We start from the raw sequence: 10,217 nt of genomic DNA, 5'->3' as shown, positions 1-10,217 counted from the left end.
TTTTGAAGGGGCTGATCATTGGGAGCACTTCAGAGCACTTCAGAGCAGAGAGGGCAGAGTTCTTGAGCTTCCGGCAACTCCTTGATATTCAGGCTTTGACTTGATTTCAAGAAGAACGACTATCTTACCTTGATAAGATATCGTTTCAAGTTCTCACTTCGATAAACGAAGTCAGAATCATTAAACCCCTCACGATTCAATCAGAATCTGCGATTCGGTGGTCCACGGGCTAACGTACCCCCGGCACAGGCAAAGATCCCACGCAAGCAGCGATCCAAACAACGATCCTGCGTTTGTTTCTAAAAAGTTGTAATTTTCTGTTTGTTGTGTAAAAGAGGTCTTATAAAAAGACTATTTCTTTTGAATTTATTGTAATCGACCGAAGATATAATGAATTCCATGACAAAATCAACTTTTGACGAAAACAGGTATAAAGAAAGGATAAAAACTCAATTAAATGTGATAAAAGAAAATACTAATTGTAGATATCGAACAAGGTCTACCACAAAGCACACAAGCACATTATTATTATTTTAGGGGTTATTTGAATTAGAGAAGAATATTTTCATGTATATAAATCGGGTTCCCGTAAACTGTCCTGGAAATACGGCTTCAAGTCAGGATTGACCCTTAAGCTCATATATACATAACTCTGGTGTAGGCTGTCTAAAAATCATAATAGATAGCTGATCCCCATCAAACACCGATGATGGAAGTTACAATCTGACGACTTCCAGAAGGCTACAATTTGAAGACTTTCACGTAGATCGCTGAAGGTTACAATCAAACGACCTTCACAACAACAGATGAGAGCTCTAGTTTAACAGCCTTCACAATCAACATCGAGAGTTACAATCTGACGACTCTTGCATATCAAAGAGCTAAAGTAAAGATTACAAAATGACGATCTTTGCAAAACTTCGATAGAAAGAGACTACAAATCGACAGTTTCTTCAAATCAAGACGTGGAAGTCCTCCCCGCGTACCAGCATCAAGATGCGCTGTGTTCATAGCCACGAACGCAGCTCAAATGCAGCTCCAAAAGTTGCAAACGCAGCTCCAAAAGCTGCAAACGCAGCTCAAATTCGGCCGCCAACGCAGCTTCCAAATCGCTGTAAACGCGGCCTTCAAACGCTGTAAACGCAGGTCACATCCAGCTCCAAACGCAGCTTCCAAATTACTGTAAACGCAGCTCAGATCCGCTGCCAAACGCAGCTCTTAAATCGCTGCAAATGAGCTTCCAAACGCTGCGTCCGAGCTTCCAGATGCTGCGTTCAAGCTTTTAGGCATTGCGCTTGGACACAGAATTCATGCCAGAACGCGGGCCTGCGTTTGACTCGTTCAAACACGAGCTGAACGGTTCCAAAACCGTTTCCCACGATCTGAGGGGATCATAACTCCACTCAGGAGTGATTTTAAGGGGCGGTTACATCCCATTAGCCCCACTTAGGAGCGAATTAAGGAGGTGGTTACACCCCTTAATCCCCTATAAATAACTAAAAATCAATTCAGTTCGGGTGGTCTGTGGGAACTTCTTGGCAGCGAAAAGAGGATCCTTTATCCTTCGGTTGGAGCTTTGGAGATCGGCAACAAGATCTTCTTCATCCTTGGCTTATAACCAATTTTTGGTTAAATCAACTCTTTCATAGAGTTTTAAACTCGTTCAGAGTTCTCCACAACGTCAAATCGTGAGGAGAAGATCATGTTCCAGTGAAACAAGACGTCGGATCGTCAACGAGAAGCAAACTCGACGCGAGTATTCGAGGGAGGCATCTCATTGCCACCGTGAAGAACCCAGATTTAAACAAAGGGGAGAATCCAGATCATTCTCCTCTCTTTTGTAATCGAAATCCAAATTGTAATCGATTTTGAGAGAATACAAGTCAATTTTCTTTCATTGTCTTTTTACTGCAAATTTTTCCACAAACATCTGGATATCAAGAATGCGCATGAGCATGCTTATATACATGTTATATTCTCCATCCAATTCCCCTTTATAAACCCCACATTTATTCCTTTATTTTAAGTGGTTGTACATGAAATATTGTTCACTAACCACACAGTTACTGTGGAATGACTTCCGTAAAATTTATAAAAAATAATCGTGACCCAAAACATGTCCAATCAAGATGGATGCATCGTCTAGTCAATACTATTATAATAATAGTAAAAATCAAGAGAAACTCCTCACATCGGGATATCGATGTCGATGGTATAGCCATGCTATGATAACACATTTATAAATCATATTTCTTGACGGAAATCATATATCTTCATGCACAATCAACCTTATCAAATGTCACTAGATGATCAAATATAGCATCATGAGGTGATCTAATAAACATCAAGAGATCAAACAATGTCTTCATTCATCTTAACAAAAGGAAAATAAATAATTAGCATAATTATTTAGTGTCAAAACAGACCAAACAGTTTTAATTTGATAGCATAGAAATCCGCAAAACTAATTTTAGTGAGCAAAAGACCCAAACGAGTCTGAAATTTGATATTGGATCCTAACTGGGTCAAACGGGTCTGTATATTGAATCATAAATCCAAATAGGTTTGAAATATGATATTGGATCTTAACTGGGTCAAACGGGTCTGTAATTTGAATCATAAACCCAAACGGGTCTGAAATATGATATTGTATTCTAACTGGGTCAAACAGGTCTGTAATTTGATATTGGATCATAAATGTGGGTCAAACAGGTCCTATATTGATAATGGTCCGAAGTGGGTCGGGTTCGCCTTCACAATAGACCCAAAGATAATTTTTTTTTGTAAAAATGAAGCCTTATGGGATTCGAACCCGTGACTAAGGGGTTAGCAATCAAGTCATGTTACTACTAAACTAAACACATGCATGTGAAATCAATTGCTGCAGAAGTACATATATATAATAGATAGTTTCTGTTTACTAGACTAACCAAAACAAATTAATTAGAACTAGGGGTTTGGAAAAAACCCAAAAATTCATAATTATACTAAACTTAACCAAAATGAATATTAATCAAATTATTCAAATTTTGAAAAAATTGGAAAAAATAAATTATTTCCTTGTTAGAAAAATATCATTATCTAAAAGTAAAATACTTGCATAAAGAGTAAATATTTTTCCTACATCACTGTGTTCAATAAAAAGTGATAAATCCAACTACAATCTCTTGCTCATGATTTTCTAGAAAGAAATCCTAGTAATTAGATAAGGTGATCATGAAAAATAAAAGAATTGAAGGATAAGAAATGTTTGCCAAAATTGAACTCTAAAATTGAAATCCATATCCGTTACTTCTCCTTGAGTACCCAATTCTCCTCTCAAATTTGTCTTCGTTCTTTTTTTTGTTCACGTTGTCGAATTAGGAATGATGGCGACGAAGTTCAGAAGAATTGAAGCAGGGTCAATTTTGACCTCTGACCTGTCGACTGCGACAACATGTGTGGTCGACCGAAAACGTGCACGAGTACATGGTAGGTTCTGGATTTCTGTCCGGTCGATCACAAAGACTTCGACGGTCGACCCGCAGACCTTGTAAACTCAAAGTGAATTTTCAGTGTTATGTCTGGTCGACCGCGAAGACTTCGATGATCGACCGTCTGTCGGGTTTGGGCCTGGGCTTCATTTTTTGTTCTGATTTGGTTTGCGTTTTGATATATATATTGAAATAAGTTTTTTAGGGTTTGAGTAAGATTGAAAATGGGTTATTTGGTGCATAGAAAAGAGAGTTTTTTGAGCAATTTGTTTGGGGTTTGTGTGAGAGATTTGTAAGCTTTGTTTGAGAGATTTTGAGTGATTTTGTAATCTCTATTTGTACCCTCTTCTCTATTAGTGAAAACCCATCTCCTTCTTGTCCCGTGGACATAGGCAACTTGCCGAACCACGTAAAATTCGTTGTTTGTGTTCGTGCTGTTAATTTTGTGTTTGTGTGACCTTCTCTCGGCGACTTTGTATGACCTTCTCTCTCAGCGACATTGTGTTTCCTCGGACCCCAAAAAGAGGCTTCAGAGCCCAACACGCGTGTGTTTTTAGGAAGAAAACAAAGTAGATGGATAAACTCTAAAAGAAGATATGGTTGTTAACAAAATATTAGGTAGTTAGAAATTTTCTAATAAGAGATGGAGGGGTTGGTTGAGATATTTCTCTTTCTTTTTGTTAAATGTGGTTTCACGGTTATAGAGAAAAACGGGAGGAGGTTTTTTTTCGTGAGATGAGAAAAGAAAAAAAAATTAGGTATTACAGGTATAAATCATGAATGAGTGCAACTTAGAAGGGGTACAATGTACAGTGCGTGTTAGATTTAAAATAAATTAATTAGGCATAGATTTAAAGTAAATTATATATAACTATTTGTTAGATAAATTGATGACTGCAATAAAAGTGATGATATCATCGCTACTTTCTGGTAATCCCAATCCTTCCAGAAACACTTAAAAACACCTCGATTGAAAACGGAAGAGAGGTTGATATATATTTGTATAACTTCGGTTCCTCGATCATCATCGTTAACACTTTTGACAAAAATTCGAAACAGTTTAGTGAATTATTAGGCAAATTTAAACTTAATTAAGGACATCAAAGTCTTACGAAATAGATAGAATAAAAATTAAGAAAAGTAACTAAATTGATTTTCAACTGTGTTAAAACTTCAATGTCTTTACTTTTTTCACATGTTCTCTTACCTAACTTCATTTGTTAATCATATTCCAGTATTTTAGTGAAATGTCCAATAGTTAAAGTTTCCGAGTTACATATCTTTTAAAAGTAGGCTACAAGCCATACCACATTAATTCAGATTCAGCTCAGTGCAGGACATTTCGCTGCGGGTATCAATTCAATTAACCTCAGGCTCGCCAGCAGAGGCTAACACTTATCCTCGTAGGCTTTATCTTCTTGATTTCCAAGAGGGAAAACACCAGTTTAGATGAGCCCCATACAACCAAATCAATTGAATTCGACCCTAAGGACACATAAAATGAGCGCAATATGACCACATATATTGTAACAGAACCATGGATTAATCCCAGCTCTAGGCCCAGTGAGCAAAATTTTATCATCGAGCCCGGCCACAGGCTCGATATTGGGCGCTACGTACGTCGAGGTGCGATGCGGCGAGGCGATAACGACAAGAAACAGGGATGACGAGGCCACAGCCCAGGGGCCCCACAGCGCATGCGAGGTGGTCCGAAGCCTCAACGTGTCCTCTCTCCTTCATGCGCGTATGCACGTAGTTCAATGCATTTGTGAATGCAATATGCTAATACAGTACTATTAGTATGTGTACTCGAGGTATACGACATTCTACTATTTGCTCATATTTAGCTTCTCGAGAATATTTACGAAGCCATCGTGCGGCGCCTATTTACCAGTTCTTATCCTCATTTTCCAAAAGAAATAAAAGCGAAAAGGCCACATTAGATGAGCCGAGATCGACTACGTTAATTTAATGCAACCCATAGGCCATATAGATGGCCCAATTGACCGATTGAATGAGCGAGAGCATAATCTCCAATCAACTTATAAATTTTGTGTTTGGCAGTGAGGTGACACTGTTAGAGGAGGGACACACATGTCGGGTCCTAAGCACCAACCGGGTCTGCCGGTCTAAGCACATAGTAACGATATTGTCCCCAACTTAAACATATTTGGGCCATAGGTGTGTAGGGTTTTAACTTAAAAGGCATCGTTACTATGTAGAGACAATCCACCACTTATACACCCATGTTGAGTTCTACAATTTTTCCATGTGGGATTAATGGTTTGGACCAACCATTCTTAACAATCTCCACATTAGTTCAAACCAGTTCACCTTGGTTCCACCTTGAACTAACGCCAATCCACCCGACTCCACCTGGACCTATACCTTAGTCCACCATGAATCCACCTTTTGAACTGTCCATGTAGATCACCACTCAACATTGTCTGCAAGATCGTCCACCTTTGGTCAATGCACATCTCGAGGTACACCCTATTTCACCTTACTCGAGGAACCTGCACAACCACCTTGATAGCCCCTGGGTGTGCGCGCGTAGGACTATAGCGACTCCACCTCCGGCTTCTCCGAGTCTAACTCCACCATAGGCTCCACCGAGTCCAACTACCAGGACGCTTTTGTAGCGACTCATCACCTTAGGTTCTACCGAGTTCTTCCTGACTCCACCAAGTCCAGCTACCGGTACTGCTTCACAAGTGTGTGGATTCACCATCAAGCTCTGATACCAATTGTTAGGGGGGGCACATAGGTCGGGTTCTAAGCACCAACCGGGTCTGTCGATCCCAGCATATAATAACGATATTGTCCCCAACTTAAACACCTTTGGGCCACAAGTGTGGGGTTTTAACTTAAAAGGCCTCATTACTATGTAGAGACAATCCCTCACTTATATACCCATGTTGAGTTCTACAATTTTTCCATGTGGGATTAATGGTTTGGACCAACCATTCTCAACAGGCACAATCCCCTTCACTCATTCAAATGGGGGACCACGTTCACATGGGTTGAGGAGTGCCTGAGGATATGCAAATATTTGAATGAGTGAAGAGGATTATGCCACCTTACTACCAAGCACAACTTTTTGTGTTTGGTACCAAGCATACCCATTTTTCTCTATATATATATAGTATAAGAGCAATCTAGATGTAAATTTAGATGGTTATACAATATTGCTAAAGGGAATTATTTGTGAAAAAGATATTACTCTTTAATATTAATTAAGTCTCGACTCTTAAAAGGGGTGTTCACAAGGTGACAAGGGTGCTAAAAAATATCAGTATCTACAAATATATTCGTATTTGTATCTTTTACGATACAAATGTGGTTATTAAAATCTATAACCGATAGGATATGGTTACTAATATATTTATGTAGTAAAATATCCTATCTATATCCGAAATATTCAAAAATATGTTGATCATACACTTGCAATTATTTTATCCTTAGATTGATGGATTTGAGACTTTTTTTTATCATCAAAATTAGTTTCAGATATAAAAACATATTACCGAACTCTCTTGTATTATATGAATTGTATATTTTTTCGATATTATTTGGTTTTCTCACATCCGTCTTGTATATATTTGCATGCATATTCACACATATATCTATTCGTATACATGTATTCAAATCTGGTTTTAGCAGAAATGTATATGAGTTTTTCTTATCGAGACATATATGTATTTATATTAATATTTATGATTGTTAATAAGATACGAATATGATAAGTATCATATCAGAATCGTATCGGATCATTTAACACCCCTCCACCTATTTATAACTCTCTATCCTTGTGACAACTCAGAATTTTAGGCTATTGACGTAGACCTATTACAGAAGGCATGCAACCGTAGATTTTAGGACTTAGTTACCATATGAGCGGATCTAGGATTTGCTGACGTTGGGCACGTACCCTACCTCAAAATCTGCGAGTCCTTGAGGAAGTATATAGTTTAGCTTGCTAGGTTAAACGATAGGCAATACTGCCTTTGGTTGAATACGTGCAAAATCCAATGGATTTTTACCTATAATTCACAGCCTACGTCGTGCAAAAAGCTTTTTACTAGGAATAAATGCGTGGCTTTGTTTCAAAATATTCTTCTTTTACGTTTTAAGAATAGATAACCAACAATTTTTTTTTAAATCCTTTCATTTGATTTTTTAAAAATACAAAATTTGAGTATAATTCTCTTTTACTGATAAAGTCTTAACTATCTAAGAAAAATGTTATGTAATTGAGCCTACCTACTTGAGAATCCTGGCTCCACCCCTGCTATTTTCTAAGCCGGCCCATAGACTCAATTTAGGCCCCCTTGCAGGTCGCCATGCCAAGTGTACGTGCTCAAAGTGACCTAATGTGCAAACAACTCGGTTAACGCAGCGTGAAAATTAAATTAAAAGAGAGTGACGACCAACGACAAGAAGAGAGGAGCCCACAAAAATGCATATATGCGGTGATACGAAGCCTCATCCTCATCCTCATCACGTACGTGTCCTCTCACCTCCATGCACGACACGAGCCGCCTCTTCCTCCCTATAAATCCCCTCCCCTCCCCTCTTCCCTCCTCACCATCCAAAACAACCTCCTCTCATCCTCTCACGATATGGCAACCAAAGCATCGAAACTCCTCCTTTTAGCCCTCTCCCTCCTGCTCGTCTCCTCAACCCTAGCTCGTAGGGGGGAGGGGAAACAAGAGCGCCGCCTTCAAGAATGCAGGCAGCGCTGCAGCGAGCGAGGTCAGGATCCTTCCCAGCGCTTGCAGTGCGAGAGGCAGTGCCAACAGCGCTACGAGGAGGAGCAGCGCCCTGGGCGTGGGCGAGAGGAGGAGAGCTTGAACCCTCGTCGCCAAGACCCTGAACGCCGTCTCGAGGAATGTAGACGCGAGTGCCGCCAGGGTCGGCAAGGGCAGCAGGAACGAGGGCAATGCGAGCAAGAGTGTCAACAAAGGTGCATGAATAATCAAGTTTATTTTGTATAGCTTAATTATTATCGTTTGTAATCTTAAGTTGTGATGAGTTTAATTTATTAAAACACGCTAATCAAGTTCAATTCTAACAAACAGGTACGAGGAAGAGCAGGGGAGGCAGCGTGATGAAGTCAGCCCCCGCCATCAAGACCCTGAACGCCGCCGTGAGGAATGCAGGCGTGACTGCCGCGAAGGTCGCCAAGGTCAGCAAGAACGGGGGCAATGCGAGCAAGAGTGTCAGCAAAGGTGCTGTATATCTTGGAATAGGATTGATCAATATTTTATCATGTCATGTAGCTCAATTTAATTACCATACCTTCTAACTTAATTTGAAGTCATGATAAATGTACTGTTAATTTCTCACTAATCAACTTCAATAAATAAAAAAAATAAAAGGTACGAAGAAGAGTGTAGAAGGCAGCGCGATGAAGTCAACCCGCGCCGTCAAGACCCCGAACGCTGTCTTGAAGAGTGTAGGCACGAGTGCCGCCAGGGTCGCCAAGGCGAGCAGGAGCGGAAGCAATGCGAGCAGGAGTGCCAACAAAGGTGATTTCTTATAGCACAGTTCATATTTCTCACTACGTAGTTTTTTAGTCGTGACAAATTTGGTTAACATTTAACAAGTTTTTCCCTCCCCCAACTAATTAAAGGTACGAGGAAAAGCAGAGAAGGCAGCGCGATGACGTAGACCCACGGCGTCAAGACCCTGAGCGCCGTCTCCAAGAATGCCAACAAGAGTGCAGCGAGAGACACCAGGGCCGACGGCACGAGCAAGTGCAATGCCAGCGTCAATGCCAACAGCGATACGAAGAGGAGCAGAGACAGCGCCGAGAGCGAGATGATGCGAATCCTCGACGGGAGGAGGAAGAGGAAGGAGAAGAGACCAGGGCGGGGCAAAACCCGTACGTGTTCCAGAGCGAGAGCTTCAGGCACAGAGTTAGGACCGAGCACGGTAACATCAGGGTGCTTCAGAATTTTGCTCAGAAGTCAAAGCTCTTGGTGGGGATTGCCAACTATAGGATTGTGATGCTCGAAGCTAATCCCAACACTTTCGTTGTGCCCACCCATCTTGACGCTGAGGTGGTAATCTATGTCGTGAGAGGTATAGTTAATCTCTATATTAAATAAATAAATAAATAATAATCCATGCGCAATTGAAACTTTGATTGTAATCGATGCAACCTTTATTTTTTTTTTTTTTTGATACAGGGGAGGGAACAATTACTAAGATAAGAGGAAATCAAGACCGAGAGTCTCACGACATTAAGCAAGGAGACGTCTTGAAGATCTCTGCTGGGACTGTAGTATACCTGATCAATAAGAGCAACAACCAAAAGCTACAACTTGCCAAGATCCTTCAGCCAGTGTCCACCCCCGGCCAGTCGGAGGTATTAATGGGTTAATCAATTCATTAATTTCATAAAATCTTGGATTGCATTAACTTCAAAGGAACTCATATTAATGCTTGGTATCTTTTTGTTTTTTGTAATTTAAAATTGTGCAGGATTTCCAGACTGTTGGAGGAGATAATCCCGAATCATACTACAGAGTCTTCAGCACTGAGATCCTCGAGGCTGCTCTAAACGTATGAATCAATATCCTTTTCTTCATTCACCATAGTCTTATTCATATAATCAACTAATTTTATAATATATATATTTTTTTTTAATTTATTAGACTCGCCGAGATCAATTAGATCGAGTCCTCGGGCAACAAAGGCAAGGGGTTATAATCCGAGCCTCACAAGAACAAATCCGGT

The 10,217-nt window shown here is 40.1% G+C and overlaps 1 protein-coding gene across 1 annotated transcript in view; it reads left to right on the top strand.

Annotated features, from left to right (window-relative positions):
• The window catches only part of LOC109834624 (vicilin), a 2,737-nt gene continuing 603 nt past the window's right edge, over positions 8,084–10,217 (top strand). The window contains 8 exon segments of the mRNA XM_020402659.1: positions 8,084–8,439; positions 8,555–8,704; positions 8,855–9,004; positions 9,109–9,560; positions 9,668–9,846; positions 9,963–10,043; positions 10,136–10,214; position 10,217. The exon segment at position 10,217 is cut by the window's right edge and continues 307 nt beyond it. Of these exon segments, the coding sequence (XP_020258248.1) occupies positions 8,096–8,439; positions 8,555–8,704; positions 8,855–9,004; positions 9,109–9,560; positions 9,668–9,846; positions 9,963–10,043; positions 10,136–10,214; position 10,217 (1,436 nt within the window). The 5' untranslated portion in view covers positions 8,084–8,095.

The sequence above is a fragment of the Asparagus officinalis genome, chromosome 3 (assembly GCF_001876935.1).
Source record: "Asparagus officinalis chromosome 3, Aspof.V1, whole genome shotgun sequence".
Classification (NCBI taxonomy): Eukaryota; Viridiplantae; Streptophyta; class Magnoliopsida; order Asparagales; family Asparagaceae; genus Asparagus; species Asparagus officinalis.
The sequence above is the reverse complement of the archived record's forward strand: the minus strand, read 5'-3'. Positions and strand labels throughout refer to the sequence as shown.